This window comes from Pongo pygmaeus, chromosome 1, assembly GCF_028885625.2.
Source record: "Pongo pygmaeus isolate AG05252 chromosome 1, NHGRI_mPonPyg2-v2.0_pri, whole genome shotgun sequence".
Lineage (NCBI taxonomy): Eukaryota > Metazoa > Chordata > Mammalia > Primates > Hominidae > Pongo > Pongo pygmaeus.
In genome coordinates this window covers 120,001,209-120,026,191 of record NC_072373.2, presented here as the reverse complement: position 1 = coordinate 120,026,191, position 24,983 = coordinate 120,001,209, and the positions used below count along the sequence as shown (strand labels likewise).

General features: G+C 44.9%; 1 protein-coding gene across 1 annotated transcript; it reads left to right on the top strand.

Moving 5' to 3' along the window:
- The first annotated feature begins 11,733 nt into the window (after nucleotides 1–11,733).
- LOC129030288 (glutathione S-transferase Mu 5) lies at nucleotides 11,734–17,491 on the top strand. The gene is made up of 8 exons (XM_054475469.2): nucleotides 11,734–11,999; nucleotides 12,270–12,345; nucleotides 12,773–12,837; nucleotides 13,148–13,229; nucleotides 13,325–13,425; nucleotides 14,611–14,706; nucleotides 14,794–14,904; nucleotides 16,990–17,491. Exons 1-8 carry the CDS (start codon nucleotides 11,964–11,966, stop codon nucleotides 17,077–17,079), a joined length of 657 nt encoding a protein of 218 aa, XP_054331444.1. The 5' UTR covers nucleotides 11,734–11,963; the 3' UTR covers nucleotides 17,080–17,491.
- The last annotated feature ends 7,492 nt before the right edge of the window (nucleotides 17,492–24,983 follow it).

The window sequence follows — 24,983 nt, the reverse complement described above, 5'->3', positions numbered from 1 at the left end:
CCCCAGGGCCTGGGAGGCCTCATAACCATGGCAGAAGGCGAATGAGGAGCAAAGTCACGTCTTACATGGCAGCAGGCAAGAGGGCCTGTGCAGGGGAACTCCCACTTATAAAACCATCAGATCTTGTGAGATTATTCAGTACCATGAGAACAGTATGGGGGAAACTGCCCCCACGATTCAGTTTTGTCCACCTGGCCCCCACCCTTGACACCTGGGGATTATTACAATTCAAGGTAAGATGTGGGTGGGGACAAAGCCAAACCATATCAGCTGGGGATAGAATTCTATGATGAAAACCTTCAGACCTCTAATAGATTTACTCACTCTTTTCTAGAATTGAGCATTTCTGGTGAGTAGGTGGATGCCAGTTCTGACTGCATCCTTTGCTTTTTAAAAATTATTATTATTATTATTTTGAGAGGGAGTATTACTCTGTCACCCAGGCTGGAGTGCAGTGGTGTGATCTCGTCTCACTGCAACCTCCCCTTCCCAGGTTCAAACGATTCTCCTTCCTCAGCCTCCCTAGTAGCTGGAACTATATGCACGCACCACTGTGACCAGCTAATTTTTGTATTTTTGTTTTAGAGATGGGTTTTCACCATGTTGGCCAGGCTGATCTCGAACTCCTGACCTCGTGATCCACCCACCTAGGCCTCCCAAAGTGCTGGAATTACATGCGTGAGCCACTGCGCCTGGCTATATCGTTTGCTTTTTTACTTAAGCTTTTTCTGTTTGTCATTCTGAGGTCTATAATTCCAAAGGCTGTGTGGGGATCTACAGGTTCATCTCTTCCTGACTCACATCATTGCAGGAACATTCTAAGCATAGGCTTCCTCCACCCTGACAGCAATCCCATATCTTTATCTGCATTGCATCTTCTTGAAGTAATTTAAAATCTTACTGGAGAGTCAACTGATTCAGAGGAAGATTCTCATAGCTTAGCAGTTCCTAAGCTGTGATACCAGAAATAGTTGTTGAGTCTGTGGGTCAGGTATTCAACACAAGGCTCAGCAGGGAGCACTTGTTACAAATCAGGAAAGGTCTCTTCTCCAAAAACTATATATCCAAAAATACAACTCATTAAAAAATGAGTCAGAGTTTCAACAAGCATTTCCCAAAAGTGAATATCCAAATGGCCAATAAGCTCATGAGAAGGTGCTCAACATCATTAGACAGCAGAAAGTTAAAAACCCATAAGATCCTACTGTATCCCACTAGAATGGCTGACATTGAAAGGACTGACGATTGTTGGTGATTTATGGAGTAACTGGAATTGTCATGCATTGCTGGTGGGAAAGCCACTTTGGAATACTGGCACTGTCAACTAGAGCTAAACATACATCTACCCAGGACCCAGAAGTCCTACCCTGCAGGAATGAGTCCTAATGGATTCCAAGAACCAGGTATAATGATGCCGAAAGAAGTTTATTTTAAATAGCCAATAACTGAAAACAATCCAAATTCCATGAATACAAGAATGAACAAATGAACTGTGGTTTATCAACACAATTCCGTCATACGTATAATGGAATACTTACTCTGCTATAATGAAAATAAACGTGCTAACGCTATGTGCAAAAACATGGATGGGTCTCATAGATGTGTTGAGTAAAAGGATCCAGACAGGAGAAAGGACACACAATCTCATTCCACTTACATGAAAATCAGGAGAGGGAAATGAGTCCATGGTATCAGAGGTCAGATGATTGGTGACCTTGGTGAGAACCGGAAGGTTGCTTATTGAAGGGGCCTGGTGGAGTGCTGTAAGTTTTCTTTCTTTATCTGGGAGGTGATTCCAGAAGAGTACACAAGTGGAAAAGCCCACAGAGTAGCACACTTAAGGCCTGTGCACTGTATGTGTATTACACTTCAATGAAAAGCATGCACTTATGTCTTACATTATTTGTGAGCTTGTGTTGGTTTGCTTTCCCTCATAAGATGTCAATGTCATGAGGGCATGTGTTTTTGTCTCTTCTTGTTCACTGATGTTACAGGTGTTTGCATATCACCTAGGACAGTCCCTGAGCATAGTAGGTGCTCACTTAATAGTTATTAAGCAAATCATAGGATCATCTTAATGGTGTCATTTCAAATTCCCTTTAGATTTTTATTCATGCCTACTTCTTTGGATAGGTGAGACTGGTGTGCATGTATACTCTTAGATTCTCCAGTTTTTTCTCTTTAACATTTTACTTCTCTTTTTTTTGAGACAGAGTCTCACTCTGTTGCCCAGGCTGGAGCACAGTGGCGCAGTCTCAGCTCACTGCAACCTCCGCCTCCTGGGTTCAAGCGATTCTCGTGCCTCAGCCTCCTGAGTAGCTGGGACTACAGGCATACACCTGGCTAATTTTTGTATTTTTAGTAGAGATGAGATTTTGCCATGATGGCCAGGCTGGTCTCGAACTCCGGGCCTCAAGTTATCCACCCACTTCTACCCCTCAAAGTGCTGGGATTACAGGTGTGAGCCACCATGCCTGGCCTAACATTTTACTTAAAAATCTGTATATGGGCTGGGCGCAGTGGCTCATGAGTGTGATCCCAGCACTTTGGGAGGCCGAGGGGGCAGATCACGAGGTCAGGAGATCGAGAACATCCTGGCTAACATGGTGAGACCACATCTCTACTAAAAATACAAAAATTAGCCAGGTGTGGTGGAGCTTGCCTGTAGTCCCAGCTACTCAGGCGGCTGAGGCAGGACAATCGCTTGAACCTGGGAGGTGGAGGCTTCAGTGAGCCGAGATAGTGCCACTCCTCTCCAGTCTGGGCAACAGAACAAGACTCTGTCTCAAAAAAAAAAAAAAAAAAAAAAAAAATCTGTTTATGTTGGCAGTCTATATGCATGCCTACTTCTAATATTGATGGCTATCTCACATTAGTTCCTGTGGATAAACTATAGTTTGCCTAGTCATTCTTATGCTATGGGGTATGTGGATTTTTCTAACTTATTTATTTGTTTTTAGAGCAGGGTGATCATGTTTCGACTAATTCCTCCCCATTTTTGTTTACTTTGAGTAGATCCCCAAAGGCAATTACTATAAGGTAAAGGGTGAGACTGGTTTAATGGTATTATAACAGATAATTTGTTTGCTCTCCAGAGAGAATAACTTAATTTATGGTGCCACCAGCAAGATATAGTACACGGACCTTTCTGCACTATTTTAGACACTTAGGAGATCACAATTTCATCTTATGATTTTTTTTTTTATAAGAACACCTTCAAATATTCTGGCTGGGCATGGTGGCTCATGCCTGTAATCCCAGCACTTTGGGAGGCCGAAGCGGGTGGATCACTTGAGGTCAGGAGTTCGAGACCAGCTTAGCCAATGTGGTGAAACCCTGTCTCTACTGAAAATACAAAAATTAGCCAGGCGTGGTGGTGGGCACCTATAATCCCAGCTATTCAGGAGGCTGAGGCACAAGAATCACTTCAACCTGGGAGGCAGAGGTTGCACTGAGCCAAGATCGTGCCATTGCACACTGCACTGCAGCTTGGGGGACAGAGTGAGATTCCACCTCAAAAAACAAAAAAAACAAAAAAAACAAAAAAAAAACCTTAAATTTTCTACCTTTACCTTTTTTGTTTATAGGTTGTGCATGTTTCTGCCAATGAATCACAGTCTATGAATCTACTTGTTCGTGAATCTCCTGTATAAAACTCTCTGTTTACCCATTCTCTACCGGTGGCTTAGTCATCTCCAGGAGAAAGATTAAAGAATGATCTTGTGGCAGTCAAGGCTTTTTCTCCCATAGGCACAATGTAATTAATTGTGATTTTGTTCTTGGTTTCCTATGGCATAATGTGATGGTTAGTTTTCTGCATCAACTTGACTGGGTTAAGGGATGCTCAGATGGCTGGTAAAAGTATTGTGTTTGTGAGGGTGTTACCAGAAGAGATTTGCCTTTGAATCAGAAGACTGAGCCAAGATTTCTCTCAGTAAATGAAGGGGGCTTCCAACAAACTGTCAAGGTCCAGAGAGAGAAAAAAACAGAGGAAGGGTGAATTTGATCTGTCTTACTGAGACTTCCATCTCCGCCTATCCTGGGACATCCACACTCCTGGTTCTCTGGCCTTCAGACTTTATCAGGGGCTAACACCATCGCCTCCCACCCCCACCTTTGTTCTGAGGCCTTTAGACTCACACTGAATGATACCGCTGGCCTTTCCCGCTTCTCTGTCCTGCAGCCAGCTGATCATGGGACTTCACCCCAAAATTGTGTGAGCCAATTCCCACAAGAGATACATAAATTTATAAATAAACACAGAAATTTCCTACAGGTTTATCTTAGTGGCATCACTTCAAATTTTGAAGAACCTTGACTAGTACACATAGCAAAAAAAAAAACAAAACAAAACAAAAAAATACACAAGTGGGTCACCATCATCAATAAGTAAGTTTTAGAACATCAAACACAAGATAAAATGCTGCAGCATATCTATTACCTGGGTTTTTTTCTATATGGAAAGCATTGTCTGAGATGCCTCGCAGTAAACTCCAAGGAGATTTTGAGGGAAGATAGTCTCTTTTCTCCTGGTAAATCTCCCTGTTGATGATCATTGTTCTAAAGTCTCCAAAGATCAAAACATCTGCTTGCACATTTTGCCGATTCATTTTAGGTGAGGGTCTCTGGCAGGCTTGGAAGGGTGGGTGAACAGTGGGAAGGGGGCTGCCTCTGGTGACTAGCATCACTGATATCCACGTCTGTGGCAGTCATCAGGTGCTTATTATATATTCAACTTTTGACCACCCCTCTGGGGGTGTTAAATGCAGGGAGGGTCTAGTCAAGCCATTATAAGTTGGCAGTGACCTGTATCAATTTTCTACACACCCTTCTCAGTCAGGGTGGACACCTTTTGAAAATAAGTTTAATTCATCCTGCCTAGCTTTGCCCCAGCAGCTCTAGAATTACCCCATGGTGCTGGGCTCAGGCTGCCTGACTCTGGAACAATGTGCTCAGAGCTGCAGGGGAGGCCTGCTGTCTGACTGGCAGAGAGAGTCCCACCACTCCCTACCCTGTACCCTGGAAGACCAGGCTGCCCAGCCTGTCCACCTAGTAGACCGTTTGCCTGCCCAGTACTCCTTCTCTCATTCCTGATGTGCAGCTTGATGCCTGCAGGGACTGCGCCAGCTGAGATTGTCTCTAGGTCCTCCCTTCTGCCAGCTGGTGTCCAGCTGCCAGCCAGAATTTCGAGGACCTTGTTTCTCCTACTGCAGCTTTTGACCCTGTCCTGGGTCATAGACTAGGGTTTCTTAAGCTCAGCCGTACAGAGATTTGGAGGGCAGAATTCTTTGCTGTGGGGCGCTGTCCTGAGCATCACAGGGTGCTCAGCACCCTACCCATCCTCTACCCACTAATACCATGGGTGCTTCCTGGTGTTTACAATTAACAAAATGTCCAGACAGACCTACATGTCCCCTGAGGGGCAAAGTCACCTTCATTTGAATCACATCCAGTGGTGTGCTGGATGGATACTAGCATTAAAAATAATAATAATAATAAAAAGATTCATAATGTAGCTCATGTAGTTAAGTCCTTTTTGATGGAACATTTATTTAAGTTAATAAGTATCATTAATACCTAATAATATGGGTGTATATATATGTAATTTTTTTGTTTACCTTTTATATTGATCTAGTGTCAGAGTTTGAGAAATTGTAGAAAGATTAGAAACGACTCTGGTTACCCTAGATACTAATGTTTCCACATGGGCTTTCTGCCCCACAGAGTGCCCTCAGCCTCTTCTTCTCCCGCCCAGCCTTTCTGTCTCTCTCTCCCCCAGCAAGCTCCCTATGAGCACAACTCCAGTTATAAGAAAAACACCATTTTCTTTTCTCTGAGGTAGCATTCCTGATGTTTGGATTCAGGCTGATAAGTGACAGTGATTTATAATCATCCTTGCCTGTGTTGTCCTTCCCACGTTAGGTCATGCCTGTAGTTTATGACAATCTGTGTCATCCATGCCATTTTCAAAATTTTTGAAAACATATCCAGCCTAATGCTGAGGATAAAATGCCCTTTTGTGTTGTTATTTTTCTTTATCAGACTTTTATTACTTCATTCAGAATCTTTATCTCTTAACATGTTTTGGCCTGTTTGTGTTTCTTCCACTTGGTGGTATCATCAATTAACATAGAGTTTAGAAAAATGTTTCCCCAATTTAAAAAATCACTTGTACTACATCTTCTTTCTTAGTTCTGATTTGTATTAACTTATAATTATATTTTTTGTTTTTGTTGGACTAATGCTCTGTTAATTACCTAACTTTTTTTTTTTTTTTTTTTTTTTGAGACGGAGTCTTGCTCTTTCACCCAGGCCAGAGTGCAGTGGCACTATCTCGGCTCACTGCAAGCTCCGCCTCCCTTGTTCATGCCATTCTGCTGCCTCAGCCTCCCAAGTAGCTGGGACTACAGGTGCCCGCCACCACGCCTGGCTAATTTTTTGTATTTTTAGTAGAGACAGGGTTACACCATGTTAGCCATGATGGTCTCGATCTCCTGACCTCGTGATCTGCCCACCTTGGCCTCCCAAAGTGCTGGGATTACAGGCGTGTAATTACCTAACTTTTAAGAGAATGAACTATTACATATAACAAGCAAATTGGCTAAAGTTTCAATATTTCTCTTAAGGTAACTTCTTGCTTCCACTTCTTTTTCCATCTCTAACTTTGTTCCTGTTCTATTTTCTTGAAATTCTAGTTTATTTGCCTTATTTTTGGTATCACAGGCATGTTGGAAAAATGTTTTCTCAATTCAAATTTGGTAGCATCTTGGAAACGGTGATTTTTATTTTCTTCTTTTCAGATTGAAGAAAAGATTCTTTATATTTCGAATTTCCTAAGTTTACCCAAACAATATTTAAGACACTTTAACACATTTCCATGAATTAGGATACATTTTATTTTGTCTGTCAGTATTTGTTTCTAATAGATTAGTTTTTAAAATTCTGACAACATTTTAGGTAGATTTTCTGTTAATTTGCCTTGAGAATGTAAGAATGTTGTCAGAAGAGACAGAAGGAATTATGAAATCCAGTCCAGAGGTCCCATTCCAGGCCCTTGGTAAAGTGTACCCAGTGCATTTTGACTGTCTGGCACAGCATTGTTTAAAAAATTAGAACTTGTCCACCTTTTGCAGTTCGGACAGCACATACAAATCCAGAAGTCCTGGCCCTGTCAGGACTGAGTTTCTGTGTGGTGACAACTGGCTACAACCCCTTCCTTCAGAACACTTGCAGCTTCCCTCATCCCTGCTGCCTCTGATCCCCGTCCACAGACCCGCCTCCCCCGCTGGTGTGATCCTTGTGGCCACTATGGCAGCTACTTTGGAGAGCCGCTAGTCCAGTCCTTCCCACCTTCTGCAGAGCTGTACTCCTGCTTCTGAAGAAGCCACCTGGGGCCTGGCCTTCTTCCTGGCTCCTCAGAGTCCTTGCAACAGCAGGCACTACTTCTTTCTCTTGCACTCAAACCCTCTCCCACTCCACTGCCTCTCAGTGTGCAAAAACACTAAGATATGTCCTGATTTTCAAAATCTCTCCCCTGAAGTTCCCACCCGATATGTAGTTGGAGATGGGCAAAGTACAGTGTCCTTGAAGCACCATTTTATTCATAGTGCCTGGAATGTAGTAGGATCTCAACAACTGTTGTTTCAATAAAGGAATGACCAAATATATTAATACTGTAAAAAGTAAAGTAGAGGTTCCTCTTCAAAGAGACTTTTCTCCCCATCTAATTAAGAATAAGTCGTAACTTCTCTTAGAAGCAACATTTATTCAAAGACCTGTGCTAATATTCTGAAATATCTGCTAGCTGTAATAAAGAAATTAATGTACTTTATGTTCTTAACCCCCAACAATTTAGCCTAAATACTTGCCCTAGCATGCTTATACTGATCCAAACAAGCATTAGGTCATAGCCTGTTCCTCTTCCTTATTTGAAGGTGTTTTTACCTTTCTCAGCATTCCACAAGTGAGTTCCCCCTTCCTTTGTTCTCCTCTGTCTCTGCCTCTTTTAAAAAGTTCTAAGTTGCTAGCAAATTGGGACAAATACAGAATGTGAGGTCCCTTTCCAGCCAGTGGAAACCGGACACAGCAGTAGGGTGGATTTGTCAAGTTATAAATGACCCTTTCTCCTTTGTTCAGTGTACTCTTGTGGTAAAACTGCTGGCGAGTGTACCCTTTCTGCAGAAAGTAAAAATGACCTTTGTTGCAGGAATTCAGGGACCCTGAATGGAGGGACCGGCTGGAGCTGCAGCAGAGGAACATAAATTGCAAATATTTTATTTTAACATGGACATTTATCAATTCCCAAATTAATACTTTTATAATTTCTTATGCCTGTCTTACTTTAATCTCTTAATCCTGTTATCTTCATAAGCTGAGGATATAGGTCACCTCAGGACCACTGTGATAATTGTGTTAACTGTACAAATTGATTGTAAAACGTGTGTTTGAACAATATGAAATCAGTGCACCTTGAAAAAGAACAGAATAACAGCGATTTTTAGGGAACAAGGGAAGACAACCATAAGGTCTGACTGCCCGCAGGGTCGGGCAAAATACAGCCATATTTTTCTTCTTGCAGAGAGCCTATAAATCGACACGCAAGTAGGGAAGATATTGCTAAATTCTTTTCCTAGCAAGGAATATTAATATTAATACTCTGGGAAAGGAATGCATTTCTGGGGGGAGGTCTATAAACGGCTGCTCTGGGAATGTCTGTCCTATGCAGTTGAGATAAGGACTGAACTACGCCCTGGTCTCCTGCAGTACCCTCAGGCTTACTAGGGTGGGGAAAAACCTGGCCCTGGCAAATTTGTGGTCAGACCGGTTCTCTGCTCTTGAACCCTGTGTTCTGTTGTTTAAGATGTTTATCAAGACAATACGTGCACCGCTGAACATAGACCCTTATCAGGAGTTCTACTTTTGCCCTTGTCCTGTTTCCTCAGAAGCATGTGATCTTTGTTCTGCTTTTTGCCCTTTAAAGCATGTGATTTTCATACCTACCCCCTGTTCGTACACCCCCTCACCTTTTGCAATCCTTAATAAAAACTTGCTGGTTTTGAGGCTCAGGCGGGCATCATGGTCCTACCGATATGTGATGTCACCCCCAGTGGCCCAGCTGTAAAATTCCTCTCTTTGTACTCTTTCTCTTTATTTCTCAGCCGGCTGACACTTATGGAAAATAGAAAGAACCTATGTTGAAATATTGGGGGCGGGTTCCCCGATAGCCTTGCTGAGGAAATTAAATTTATGTTCAAGTGCTATTTCTTTATGGCACCGAGGAACAAGTATTTCAAACAATACTAATGTAACAGTACCAGTTCTATGTGTTTCAAAATTATTATTCTCATGAGTATTAGCTTTCTTAAAAAATCGTTTTTTTCAATTGGATCTAGACATTTTATCTTTCAAGCTCAAGATGGATTAACTCAGAATCATAAACTCTTAATGCATAATGAGAAATATAATGATTCCTAGGGCCAGGCACTTGTGTCTGTGCTGGTGCTATTGCCTCAATGCAGGAAAATCTATGTAAGAATTCACTTTGAGACCAAAACTGCTTCCTAAACATGGATACCTACCAGGTATCTGAGCTGGGAGTACTGCCCAGGTCTGGATGGGTGGGGAGTGTTTGCAACAAGGACTGTGCCTTACCAGCCTCAGTGACACAGTGTCCAAGTGCCCCAACTTAGCAGCCACCTACTGACCACCTGATTTCTGTGGCCTAATAGGGATGTGATGAAGTCTACCTGTGCCACTCAACCCCAAACCACACATCATCCAGGTGGTTTGAAGCTTTTTTGATATACTGGGTTCATCCTCTGTAGTCCTAACAACATTTTACCTAATTTACAAAAAAAAAAAAAAAATACTACTTTTTTTGCAGCACAATAGCCTTGTCATTTACATTGTAAAACGATTTCTCCTTAAAGGTCTATCATCTATTTTCATATATCCATTATTATTTGTAATATCCTTTAAACAAAGCAAAGTCAACCCCAGGCTAATCCATTGCACAACTCTTTTGAAAGTCTTCCTTTTACCTTGAAAGAAGAAATTCGGCAGGTTGGACATTGTTCTTGTGGAGGTTGTACCATGGGTCACATATCACAGTGTGACTACAAAGGCCGCTGGAGCCACCGTCTCATACTGAAGAACACACATGGGTCAGGAGCCATGTCCAGGTCTGGAATGGTGGATCTGGAGAGGGGAGGGTCCCTGCCTGTAGTCCTGTGGGGAGCCCTCAGGCTCCTCTCTGGCCACCATCCTCTGACCTCCCTCCTCAGCAGGACAGGGTTCTGGTTTCTCTGAGGGACAGGTTCTGTGGCAAACCAGGTCTCACTAACACAGGGCTCCATAACAACTGTTTCAGTACTGACTGAGTGGTGAAGTTAAATATTAAAAGCTAAAAAAGCCAGTACCTTTATACAAAGGCTGGATGTAACAAAAGCCCACCAAGAGTTTTGCTTAGGCCTTCCCTGGGCCTTAAAACATGACAAAATAACGAAGAAATTCTTAATAGGACCCAATTGGAATTAAACAAGTTTTATTGTGAGTCTGAAGAAACTCCCCAGGCCTCCACAAACAAGTTTATTGGGGGTCTGAAGAAACTCCCCAAACCTCCGTGATTTAGCAGGAGACAAGATAAGGGTAATCACCGCCGGCACCTGGACCCATTTAGATTAAGTAAATAGACTGAGGCTCCAGAGTAAGGTCCTCAGGACCCAGACCTTAGTTATAGATTAAAGAAGTTAATCACTTATGTCTTTAGATGAATGCACACTTACTTGTAGACATATAGCTTAGAAGGTATATATGCTCTGGAAAACTTTGTAATATTGAGTTGGTCTGGTAGTAATTTCCAGGCCTTCTCCCTGTAATCGTTGCAGAAATAAAACCTCTCTTCCTCCCCAGTTGATCTGCATCTCGTTATTGGGCCTAGAGAAATAGCAGCCCCACCCTCAGTTTGGTCCGGGAAGTTCTTCCACCTTCCCTCGCCTGCTCTCTGTGGCCACTGCACTCACTGTTGTTGTTGCTGTTTTGGTCTCTGTGAGGTTCACCTAGTGGACTGGCTGGACATTTCTAGGGGGCACCTCAGATACCTCACCAACTTGCTGGGTCTGATCCTTGGATTTAGATTCATAAATTGTGCCAAAATATGAAGTGGCTAATTTACACAGTACTTAGCCAGATGACCGAAGGACTCAGTACCCAAAGGCCCTGAACAGAGAACACAGACCACATTTCCTTTACTCTGGCCCATTTCCTGGGGGTCCTGCCCCGAACAGAGAACACAGACCACATTTCCTTTACTCTGGCCCATATCCTGGGGGTCCTTCCCGCACCACTGACACTGTTCCTGTGTAGACGGGGCTAGAGGGGAGACTAAGCCCTCGGAGTAGCTTTCGGATCAGAGGAAGTCCTGCTCTTACAGTGACAGGTGCTGAATTAAATTCCCAGGTTGGGGCCATCACTTTTTAGTCTGATCCCTGCAGCCGGAGTCTCCCAAAGCCCTTGGGAACTCGGCAGCGGAGAGAAGGCTGAGGGATTCCGCGGGCAGGGAGGAGAAGGGAGAAGAGCTTTGCTCCTTTAGGATCTGGTTGGTGTCTCAAGCGCACAGCCAAGTCGCTGTGGACCTAGCAAGGGCTGGATAGACTCGTGGAGCCTCAGGGCGGTTTGGGGAAGCTGTCGAGGCCGAGCCCCGCCTTGGGCTTCTGGGCGCTCTGACCTCGCTCCCGGAACCCTGGGGACTGGGAGGCGGGAGGGGCTTATTGATCCCACATCAATAAGGGGCTTATTGATCCCGGGCGCGTGCTCCGGGGCCTCCAGAATGGCGTGTTTCCGGGGCGTGGCGGGCCGAGGTGCGGGATCGCAGCAAGGCCCCTCCTCTCCGCTCCTGGTCCTCTCATAAAGTCTGAGTCCGGCTCCGCTGAGGCCTGTCTGCAGAATCCGCACCAACCGGCACCATGCCCATAACTCTGGGGTACTGGGACATCCGCGGGGTAAGCGAGGGTCCTCTGGTGGGTGGGGCGGGGGCGCGGGGGCGGGGAGGTGTGGAGTAGCTGCGGGACGGGCTCTAGGAACGGTTCCTCTTCAGAGCTGCCCGCCTCAGAAGGGCCTGTGCATGACGCTGTGTGTGTGTTTGGGGGTGGGGGCGGGTAGAGGAGGCGACGGGTACGTGCAGTGTAGACTAGGGGCTGGCCTGGTGCAGAGAAAGTCACTAAGTCAGGGACCCTCCATCTCTGACGCGACCTGCGGGCCATCTCTCCCAGCTGGCCCACGCCATCCGCCTGCTCCTGGAATACACAGACTCAAGCTATGAGGAAAAGAAGTACACGATGGGAGACGGTAATGGCACCCTCGTGTCCGGGCCCTGCCCACTCACGCTGAGTTGGCGCCAAGCAACCCATGGTGGCCACCTGTGGCTGCCTCTGCAGGTGTCCCCTGCTGGAGCTGCAGGTTGTCCCTTTCCTGAGCCCCCGTGAGAGAGCCCTCTGGCCTTGCAAGGCAGAATGCTGGGGCGGGATGCTGGGCCCCCTGTCTAATTGGGTTGGGTGTCTCCCAGGGCTTGCCTAAACCCTGGAAGCCTTAGTCGTGTGGGGTCCAGAGCCCTCACCGAGATTCTTTCTCCCTGAGCCCTGGGTTGTGGGACTGAGTGGTCAGATTCTAGATCCATCTGTCTTAGAGATCTTGCCACTGGTTCCTTGTGAGGGTCCCCGGGAAGGAGGGCTGGGCTCTGGGGAGGTTTGTTTTCACTTCATCTTCCCCACCACAGCTCCTGACTATGACAGAAGCCAGTGGCTGAATGAAAAATTCAAGCTGGGCCTGGACTTTCCCAATGTAGGTGAAGGGGAAGGGGCGGTTTTGGGGGAAAGTGCAACGTGTCTCTGACTGCATCTCCTCTCCCCAGCTTAGAGGTGTTAGGATCAGGAGTCTTCTGCCCAATTCCTCTCACTCCTGGCTGTCTACACAGCCCTTGCATGATGCTCTGTGTCCCAGCTCATTTATTAGTGTGACAGTATTTCTATCTCAGGCCTGCCATGAGCAGGCACGGTGAGTGCCCGGTCCCCTCTCTGCCTTTGCATATGGGAAGGGGATGCTGGGGAGCCTGGTGGCCCAAGTGAGCTTCCCCGGTTTCCCATTCATCCAGCTGCCCTACTTGATTGATGGGACTCATAAGATCACTCAGAGCAACGCCATCCTACGGTACATTTCCCGCAAGCACAACCTGTGTGAGTGTGGTTGGCTGCAGGGTGTGGGGGGATGGTGGCCTCCTCCTTGGCTGGGCTATGATGCTGAGATTGAATCTGTGTTTTGTGGGTGGCAGGTGGGGAGACAGAAGAGGAGAAGATTCGTGTGGACATGTTGGAGAACCAGCTTATGGACAGCCGCATGGAGCTGGTCAGACTCTGCAATGACCCAGATTTCGTGAGTCCCACACCCCACTCCCAGTCACCTCTTTCCCTGGCTTCCGGCCCAGACCAGGGAGGGACTTCCAAAGTCAGGCCTGTAGCAGACTCCAGCCAGCTGACTGGAGACGTCTATAGCCTGGTTCTCCAAAATGTCCACAACAAATCTTCTCCTCTTCTGAAGATTCTTGTGGACATTTTAGAGAACCAGACCACAGAGAACCGGATGCAACTGGTCATGGTCTGCTACAACCCAGAATTTGTGTGTTCCCAGTGAGCTGCACCTGGCAGAGTTTGGATTTGGGGCCAGGACTCTTGCATTCCTGCACACACTGGTCTTTTCTTAAGTCCCTGGTACCACTCATCCTCCAAGTGCTTTCCCATACTATCAACAGTTATTCTCACGACTCCAATGTCATGTCAACAAAAGCAGAGGCAATTCCCACCAACCTTAGGACACGATCCAGGCATCCCAGGGTAGCAATTCAATTCCTAGATGGTAAAATTTGTGTTCAGAATCTCCTTCATCTCCTCTGGCCTCTGGCCTCTGTCATGGGTCATTTCTGTCAGCAGGTTCACATCACCTACCTGCTCCTGGAATATACAGACTCAAGTAGAAGACCGAGGAATGTAATGGCACCCTCGAATTGCATCTTCTCCTTGACAGTTTTCCAAGTGCTGTCATTGACATGCACAGGGATCTGCGCATTTTCATAACAGACAGCTCAGAGGCAGCCAGAGGGCCTTTATACCTCTCCCTCCTTCCTTTCAACTTGAACTTCTCATCTCCCTGGAAACTAGTCAATGTTCATTGTTTTCTTCTGCCACCCCATTAGAAGGAACTTTCTACTTCTTTCCCTGAGCTCCTTTAGTTCTTTGCATCCTTGATTCTGCCCGGGTCTGGATCCAGAGGCTGCCAGATGCTCGGGCGCTCATGCGGCTAACCCAGAGGCTATTGGGAGGCTAGTGAGGACAGATTCAGGAAGAGCATCTCATTCTGATCACTTCAGATAGGCTCTAGCAGCCAGTCGGAGTCTAATAGATGCTGATGTATCCAATTGAAGCCTGGGCACTGACCCAATTTTAGTTGTGGGGAAGACAACTGCTTGCCTGTGGCCAGCCTGGGCCATCCACAGCCCTGGGGAGGCCATGTCTGTGCAGGGAGCTTTTGTCTGAGGGTGGTGACAGCTGTTTTCTGCCTCAGGAGAAACTGAAGCCAAAGTACTTGGAGGAACTCCCTGAAAAGCTAAAGCTCTACTCAGAGTTTCTGGGGAAGCGGCCATGGTTTGCAGGAGACAAGGTAAAGGAGGAGTGATATGGGGAATGAGATCTATTTTACTTCATGTGTTTCGGGGTTTTCAGCCCACACATTCTTGGCCTTCTTCAGATCACCTTTGTGGATTTCCTTGCCTATGATGTCCTTGACGTGAAGCGTATATTTGAGCCCAAGTGCTTGGATGCCTTCCCAAACTTGAAGGACTTCATCTCCCGCTTTGAGGTGATGCCCCCATCCTCCTTTCTCTTTGATGCCCCTTGTTCCTTTTCCTCCTTTGAGATGCTTTCCCAGTCCTGGAGCTATACAAAGAATAACTCACATGTATTGAGTACTGGGTTCATGCCAGGAATCGTGCCCAGCACATTATACCTATTGTGTGGAATTTGAACTTTACAACATTCCTACAGGGTGACAGAATTATCTTGCCCATTTTAGAGATAAGAAAACTTAGAATGAGAGGGTCAGTCCTTTGCTCAGGGTCCCAGAGCCAGTGGAGGCTGTGCTGGGCTCCCTGTGAGCCTCTGGATCTATGGGTGGCAGTGAGGGCTCTCCCATTTGTGACAAAAGGAGAAGCCTCAGGCCTCATCCAGCCTGGGTTTCACAGCCCAGAACACTTTGAAAGAGGCAGAGCACTTCAGGACCATGGATGCAGCTGGCAATAGTAGGACCGACACATAGTGGCATTAATGTCGAGTACTAAACCCGCAGGCAGTATTCATAGCTACCCCCAGAAGCTTTGCATGATCGGACCCCCATGTGGAAAATCCTGAGATCCAGAGCTGTGGCTGGAGCTGGATTAGGGTACATATGTGGGTGCCCCTGTTGAAGCAGTGTGTGTTGAAGTGCTCTGTGCTGGGGCACTCTCCTTCTTTTTCTTTCTTCCTCTCTGTTTTCCCTCCAATGTTCCATGTCTTCCCCCTGTGAGATGAGTAGCATACTGATTTTACTCCTATTCACTGACCTTGTCCTCTGCATGAGGCAGGGAGTGAGGCACAGTGGGAGATGCATAGATGACTGCCCCATCCTGGAAATGAGTGCAGTGAGAGGCCTGCAGGCAGAGCAGCCTGTGAGGTGTGTGGCACCACCTGAGTACCAGGCCCGGGGCATGCCCCTCACTCATGGGGAACCATCCCTCACCCGTGTTGAAGTTGTTTGAGAGCAGCAAATCCTACTTTAGTACAGATTTGGGGATTTGAGGCATTAGTCCAACAGGCTTCTGAGCCTAGAATCTGTTTCCCTTTCCCACTCCCCATCAAGAGATCTGCTTGCTCAGCTAGTTCCCATCAGCTCTGGTTCTGTTCCAGGCTGAGCAGCCTTGGGGTTATGCAAGAGGTGGTGGGAGGGGAGCAGTGGGGAACAGCTGAGGGCTGGGGCCTGGAGCCTGCCTGGGCCTGGCCCTGGCCCTTTGGGGAGACGGAACCCTTGATCTCTGAATTCTTTAGAAGTTACATGGTCATTGAATCCTGGTAAGATTGTGTGCAGCACACCTGAGTGTCATGTGCCTGGCTAGCAGTAGTAGGGCTGGAGATGTGGTGGGGGCACAGGGACACAGGGAGATTTAACTCAGGTACCAGGTGGAAAAGTTTGGACTTTGTGCTTTAATGGGAATGATTAGAGCCTGGTCTGGCCTTTCTTTGGTAGTTCACCCTTACCCTATTCAGTTTCATCCAGGTTTTGCTAAGTCATTGGGTGAGATCTGTGCTCTCCTTGGCTGCACAGGTGTGTTCTGAGCCCCTTTGTTCTGCTGGAGGTCCTTACTGTGTGTGCAATCCTAGGCAAGCCAAGAACCTCCCTGTGAAAAAGGAGAATGTTTGTGCAGGCAAGGAGTGACAGGATCTGGCATGGGGTGTGGCTGGGTGGAAGAGGAGGAGAATTTGGCAAAAACATGCTAGAACTGAAGACAGAACCAGGCTTTATTCCAGCCCTGTCCCACTTACTAGCTATTTGAGTGTGAGGAAGTTGCTGAACTTCTGTTCTTCTATATGGGAAATGGTGATAATAGAACTGACCTTGGAGAGTAGTCGAGTGGATTTTCTAAGCCTGTGTTGTAATTTTTCTTGGATATAAAGCACCAGCACAGTGTAGATCTTTCGTAAATGGTAGCTGTTACTATGGTATAACATTACTTAAAGGAAGTTGGAAGAGTTAACTTAGAAGAGCTGGGGACCCTAAGAGACTGTGTGATGCTCCAGCACTTGAGCCCACATGGAAAGGTTGTGGCCAGGGCCCTGACCTGCTGTGCCTGCAGCAAAGCTACTTGAGCCCTTCTAGACAGCAGACCTGGCTCTGGCCCCTTCCTGCCCTCAGGGTTTGAAGAAGATCTCTGCCTACATGAAGTCCAGCCAATTTTTCCGAGGTCTTTTGTTTGGAAAGTCAGCTACGTGGAACAGCAAATAGGGCCCCTTGATGCCAGAAGATGGGAGGGAGGAGCCGACCTTGCTGCCTGTGACCCTGGAGAACAGCCTGAATCCCTGGACCCGCCTTCTTCCTTTTCCCTTCTTTCTACTCTCTCCTCTTCCCCAAGGCCTCATTGGCTTCCTTTCTTCTAACATCATCCCTCCCCGCATCAAGGCTCTTTAAAGTTTCAGCTTCCCACTGTCCTCCATCAAAGTCCCCCTCCTAACATCTTCCTTTTCCTGCAGTAACGCCAACCTGACTGCTTTTCTTGTCAGTGCTTTTCTCTTCTTTGAGAAGCCAGACTGATCTCTGAGCTCCCTAGCACTGTCCTCAAAGACCATCTGTATGCCCTGCTCCCTTTGCTGGGTCCCTACCCCAGCTCTGTGTGATGCCCAGTAAAACCTGAACCATGCCTGCCTTGTCTTGTCTTATTCTCTGAGGCTCCCTTGACTCAGGACTGTGCTCGAATTGTGGGTGGTTTTTTGTCTTCTCTTGTCCACAGCCAGAGCTTAGTGGATGGGGGTGTGTGTGTGTGTGTGTGTGTGTGTGTGTGTGTGCGTGTATGTGCTGGGGGTGGTGATCAGGCAGGCTCATAAATTTCCTTGGTCATTTCTGCCCTCTAGCCACATCCCTCTGTTCCTCACTGTGGGGATTACTACAGAAAGGTGCTCTGTGCCAAGTTCCTTACTCATTCAGCGCTCCTGTAGGCCAAACTCAGTCATAAATTTATTGAAGAGAAAAGCCATGTCTTATTGAACTTTTTACCTCTAGTATCATTCACAGTTCCTGAAATATAGTAAATGTTTAATACATGGGAAAATTTGAAAGAATTCCCTCAAGGGAAGATTCTGCCAACGTGTACAGTCATTATTGGGATTTAGAGCTCTGGATATAGTTGTATTAACCAGAGAAGATATAGGATAACGTTCAGAAGATTTTACACGTACGTGTCTTAGAGAATGAGCCAGTAGCTCTCTGTAACTTCAGCTTTAATAGCTGCTAGCTGTCCTTTGAATAGCTTAACCTGAGATGGGGAAGCCTGTTTTGTTGGGTCACACAGTAGCAATCTGTGTGGTCAGCAGGTGTCAGTATTTTATATGAAGTCATCCACAAAGGAGCAGGACTCATTGGATAACCATCTGATGAGCAGGTTCCTCCAACAGTGGCTGGATAGTGGAGCTGGGCCTTGGTAAGGCCCAGCCTTGAGACGTAGCCCAGAACAGGGAGATTTTGAGGAGAGTCTTGTGGGGCTGTTGTCCAGATGATCACTGCCTGCAGCTGCACTTTAAAAGGGAGCAATAGGTGTAATGTTAAGGTCATTAAGAAGTAAATGACTAATTTGCTGGGCACAGTGGCTCACTCCTGTAATCAATCCCAGCACTTTGGGAGGCCCATGCTGGTGGATCACTTTAGCCTAGGAGTTCAAGACCAGCCTGGGCCACATGGCGAAACCCTAGCTCTACAAAAAATACAAAAATTAGCTGGGCATGGTGGTGCTCACCCAGTTACTCAGGAGGCTGAGGTGGGAGGATCGCTTGACCCCGGGAAGTCAAGGCTGCAGTGAGCCAAGATTGCACCACTGCACTCCAGCCTGGGCGACAGTGAGCCCTTGTTTCAAATAAAAAAAAATCTTTTTTGAGCAAAGTTAGAATCTTATGAAACTGGTAAGAAAAATTAGTTAAGCTAAATATTTATGAATGCTTAACTTCAATACAGAAGGGATAAAGTAAAAAGGAAAAAGTAACAGACGTTAGGAATTAATACTATGATAAAAGATAAGTAGATAGTATGAAAATATTAAATGAGTAAAATAGACATAGATCTAGAACAGACGTCAGCAAACACTTTTTGCAAAGGGCTGGTAGTGAACATTTTAGGCTTTGCAGGCCAATGGGCTCTGTCATAATGACTCAGCCTTATTATCATAGTGTAAAAGCAGTCATAGACAATACATAAATGAATGGTGGGACACTGCGTTCCAATGGAATTGTATTTACAAACACAGGTGACTGCAACAAAACAAAAACCGAACAACCTGATTCAAAAGTGGGCAAAGGATTTGAATAGACATTTCTCCAGAGAAGATATAAAAATGTCCACTAAGCACATGAAAAAATGCTCACTATCACTCATCATTAGAGAAATGCAAATCCAAACTATAACGAGATGCCACCTCGCACCTGTTAGGATGGTATCGAAAAGCAGAAAATCACAAGTTCTGGTGAGAATATGGAGATACTGGTGCACTGTTGTGCACTGTCAGTGAGAATGCAAAATGGTACAGCCACAGTGGAAAACAGTATGGCAGTTCTTCAAAAAATTAAACATAAAATTACTATGTGATGCAGCAATTCAGTTTCTGAGTACACACCCAAAAGAACTGAAAGCAAGCTCTTAGAGAGATACTTGTACACCCATGTTCACAATAGTATTACACAGCTAAAATGTGGAAGCAATCCAAGTGTGCATCAACAGATGAATGAATAAATGAAATATCATGTATACATGCAAAGGAACATTATTCAGCCTTCACAAAGAAAGGAAATTCTAACATATGCTACAACATGGGTGAGCCTTGAGGACATTATGCAAGGTGAAAGAATCCAGTCACAAAAGGACAAAAACTTTATGATCTCGCTTATGTTACATAGTCAAAAAACATCTAAAGAGAAAGTAAAAAGCTGATTGTCAGTGGCTGAGAGAATAGGAAAATATTATTTTAGGTGTATAGAGTTCCAGTTTTATAAGATGAAAGGAGTTATGGAGCTAGATAGCAGGGATAGTTGCATAACACTATGAATGCATTTAATGTCAGTGAATTGTTAACACGGTTAAGATGGTAATTTTATGTTATGTGTATTTTACCACAAAAAATAATAAAACCAAAACAGAACAAAAAACAGCAGGTGGTGGTAGTTTTCTGATTCCTGATTTAGAAGCTCAAATTAAAAGTGCATAGTTATATTAAAGGTAAAATATTACATTTGAGATTTGAAAGGTGATTATCAAAGAAAAACATTAGCTCAATCCTTTAAAAAGAGGGAAGATGTGGTAAACAAAGAGAATTGCAAATGAAAATGATTTTCTAAACATTGTGGTCAAAATTATAAAAGATAAAAACATACAAAATCAGAGACAGAAGTAGTATATAACCTATATACCTCACACTGAGCCACCAAAAAGGATAATCTAATGGTGGCTAGAACCTAGCAGAAGTCCTGGACCGTGAGATTGTTCAGTGCCTCGTGGCAGTGCTCATACAGTGTTCAGTGTGTCTCCCCCTTTTATTAACAGAATAGAATCAGAAAATGAGATGTGCTCAGAAAACACAGTGGCCTGTGTTGGTGGCTTCTGCATTGATCTGTAATCATCTGTTGGTAACTACAACTTCTATGCCTTATATGTACCCAGTACCCTTGTATTAGCAGAAAAAGATGAAGCTGAAAGAGACCCCAAGACAGCAGCTTATAGAAAACAGTTTATTCTCCTTTTGTGTAACAGTTCTACAGGGAAGACTCCAGGTTGTTGGGAAGCTGTCCTGCTCCGTGAAGTTACTCAGGGACTCGAGCTCCTTCCATCTCGTGCCTCTGTCATTCCTTAGGGTGCTTCCTTATCTCCTTGGTTGGCGCTGTATTGCCCAAGCCAAGGAAGCGACTTCCCATTATGCAAGTGAGGCCGAAGTTGCCCACATCACAACCATTCACATTCCATTGGTGAGATTCAGTTGTGTGGCTATATCTAGTTGCAAGGATAGATGCATATTATAATGGAACAATGGATTTTGGTAGCCAATTACATCTCTCCCACATCCAGAAAAGTAGAGATAAAGGTTAATTAAACCCAAGTTTAGGAGAAACCTTGGGTTTGAGCCAGTGTTTCAAAGCAAGTAGGATAGAGGCTAAGGTATTAAAGATAAGATCTTTATCGTCTGCTAGACCTGAGGTGGGTGGCATATCACTTAGAGTTCCTTGTTGCTAAAACAGCAAAAGAATTTATTAGTGATATCAGGTAGCTCACTGAATCCCCAGGAGGGCCAGGGAGTTGGCCTTGGAACCTGGGTAGCCAGGAAATATGCCTAATCATATGTGGGATTATTCTAGAGAAGGCACCACAGCCATTGCTGGGCACCAACACCAGAACCCCTACCCATGACATGTGGCACTGGATACCAGTCTCACCACTGCTGTCTCCAAAATCCTGATCCCTCCACCACTGCCCTTCTCATAAGAAAACAAAGAAGCAGGGCTTGCTTCTTTAACACTGAAGTCTTCCACCACTGTGTGCAATTAACAGAGTCTGGGGCAGAGGCCTTTGCCTCAGCCACAAGGGAGGCTGGAAAATCAAGTGGATTAGTTCACATTAAGTTCTGCTATATATAGCCAAATAATAGCAGTGGCTTAAATAGGACAGACTTCTATTTCTCATGTAAAAAGGTTTTTTGAGGTAGACAGTTAAGTGCTGGTAATGTCAGCTTCACAATGGCCTTAGTGACTTAGCTTCTTAACTTTATCTTCAGCATGTGGTTTCCCTTCTCCATGTCACCTCTTTGTCCAAAGTGGTTGCTAGAGTCCAACCATCACAGCTGCATTCCAAACAACAGGAGGGAAAAAAAAGGAATGGGAGTTGCACCTTCCCTTTTAGAGAAACTTCCTAGAAATAACATACGCCATTTCTGCTTATCATCATTGGTTAGAACTTAGTCACATTGGAAATGACATCTTTTGTCTGGGAAGTAATGTGCCTGGGAGAAATGAAGATTCTATGACAAAAGAAGATAGGGAGAATGGATATTGGGAAAGCAGTCTTCTACCTCAGGAAGGTGGGACTTCTAATGTGAGAAATTGCCCACCTATAGGAAGAGTGTTAAAAAGACGCAGATGAGAGATACCTGACAAAAACATTATTTTTCCATATGTACATTTCCATTTATTACCATAACAGTCACTACTATAAAATGCTCCTGCTTAACATATGCAACCATACCTTGTACAAATGAAAACACATTCACCCTCTTTCTCCTAAAACACAAACTAAGCAAAGTGTCATTTCCTGCATCCACTTACAAGTTTGGAATCTGGGGTAATGTTCATATTGATATTTTGAAAACGAAAGACTAAAGTGTAAAGTTAATAACCCCCAATTTGGGCAGGGTGTGGTGGTGCAGGCCTGCAGTCCCAACTACTCTAGAGGTTGAGGTGGGAGGATCACTTGAGGACAGAAGTGTGCAGTGAGCTATGATTGCACCTGTGTATAATCAGTGCACTCCAGCCTGGGCAACATAGCGAGACCTCATCTCTGGAAAAAAAAATAATAATAAAGGATGAAAGAAAGAGTAAAAACAAACCCCAATTCACCCTCTGTAAAATAACAAATGAAAAGGGAAGTGGAAAACACTTCCTATATGATACAGTAGAAAACAGGCTGCACTCAGATTTGCAAATAAGCTGTTTTGCATTTATTGACAATGCTTATAGAATGCACTTCTTTGGTGAAGGGACTCTGAAGAGACATTGTGTAATAAGACTTATATACTAAGCATTGGTATGAACAACCCAAAGTCACTCCTTGGATTGACTCTTGTCTCCATCCCTCTGTGACCCCACTCAGGTTTACTGTCATCCCACTTTGTTACCCTACATTTTTTTAGGCTCATGTGGCTTGTGTGGAATGGTGAGGGAAACTCTTACTGATGACAGAGACACAGAGACAGACTGGCCACTACCACATGGTAACCCGAGACTTGGAAGCAGTGAGCGAGAGTGGTCCATTCTGATGGGTTCCGGAACAACTCTCTCTGTAAATGTTAATTGTCATACTCCTTGTAAACAGATCTGGTTTTCCACAGAGGACTCCACCTTTTGGAATAGCCCCAACAAATCCTCTCAAAGCATATTGTGTCCAAAAGGCCCAACAGACACCCTACATTCCCTGCATACCTTTAGTTCTCTTCCCAGTTGAAACATAATTTTTTTTTTTTTTTTTTTTTAGACAAGATCTTGCTCTGTCGCCCAAGCTGGAGTGCAGTAGTGCAATCATGGCTCGCTGCAGCCTTGACTTCCTTGGGCTCAGGTGATCCTTCCACCTCAGCTTCCTGGGTTGCTGGGACTACAGGCACATGCCATCATGCCTGGCTAATTTTTTTTCCTGTATTTTGTAGAGATGGGGTTTTGCCATGTTGCCCAGGCTGGTCTTGAACTCCTGGGCTCAAGTGATTCGCCTGCCTCTGCCTCCCTCCACCTCCCAAAGTACTGGGATTACATGCATGAGCCACTGCGTGCGGCCTGAAACATAATTTTGGAAAGAAGCAGATAGGGTCTTGGTCACAGTTCAAAAAGAGTATCTGTTAATATAATTGAAAATGTTGTACTACAGAAGATAAAGTACAGGCCTATTTAATAATTCTAATTTTCCTTCAAACTTCCAATGCAACATGAACATTATTAGCTGGTGTGTTCTATTCCTATTATTTTGCATCATGGAAAACATCCCTGCGAACACTAGGTTGGCCCGCTGTCTCCAAGTCAGGCCACACATCAGCACCTATTCATTTAAAATTCAAATATACACACACCCATTTAATCTTTTCTTCTGGATTTAAGTGTCACGTGTCAGTTATCTGTAATTATTTCCATTGTAAACTCCATAAGAACATTAAGAGCCAATCCCTGTTAGTTTTCAGAAATGTTTCATTTCAATTTGGCTTAAGCAAGGAAGAAATAAGCCAGACCATGAACTTGTAAACCCAGAAAATCTGAGAGAGGTCCAAGTTAAATTAGAAAGTTTATTTTGCCAAGGTTGAGGATGTGCCCATGACACAGCCTCAGAAAGTCCTTGACAACATGTCCCCAAGATGGTCGGAGCACAGCTTGGTTTGTAAATATATATAAAAGCTATGGCTTATCAATATATGTAAAAAGTACATTGGTTCCATCCAGAAAGGCTGGACAACTTGAAGCAGGCGGGTGCTTCAAGTTGTCCCACCTTTCCAGACCAAACCAATGTAGTTCTTTACACATATTAATTGATGTTTCATGTCTCTCTAAAATGTATAAAATCAAGCTGTGCCCTGAACACCTGGGGCACGTGTTGTCAGGACATCCTGAGGCTGTGCCACCAATACTCATCCTCAACCTTGGCAAAACAAACTTTCTAAATTAACTGAGACCTGGCTGGGCACGGTGGCTCACGCCTGTAATCCCAGCACTTTGAAAGGCTGAGGCAGGCGGATCACCTGAGATGAGGAGTTCAAGACTAGTCTGGCTAACATGGCGAAACCTCGTCTCTATTAAAAATACAAAACTTAGCTGGGCATGGTGGCAGATGCCTGTAATCCCAGCTACTTGCTTGGTAGGCCGAGGCAGGAGAATCGCTTGAACCTGGGAGGTGGAGATTACAGTGAGCGAAGATTGTGCCATTGCACTCCAGACTGGGCAACAGAGCAAAACTCCCTCTAAAAATAAATAAATAAATAAATAAAGACAGACCTGGCTCGGATTTTCTGGAACTTGTCTCACATTTTCTGGGTTCACAGGAGGAATCTCAGATAAGACTATTTTAAAGCTGAGCTCAGCCATGGATTTGTGCCATCAAATACCTATGAGTTGGGTGATCCTCTCCCCTTGAGGTTCCAAAGTAAACTTGGGGCTCCTGGGCCTGTCAGAAAGTGACATTCTTTACCTACTACAGGTGGACAAAGCTGTGAGTCCAGTTTCCCAAGTGGCTTTATTGGCTCCATAAATCAAGTTTGATTCCTTAAAGGAAAGCATACCATTCAAGTTAATGCTTTGGTAAAATAACCAGTTTCTCCAATTGTGTCCTGTTACAAATGAAAACAGATTATTATTGTGTTGGAAATCGAAAGCCTGAGGGTTGTGACCCACTCAGCATTCCACTGGAGGCTATAT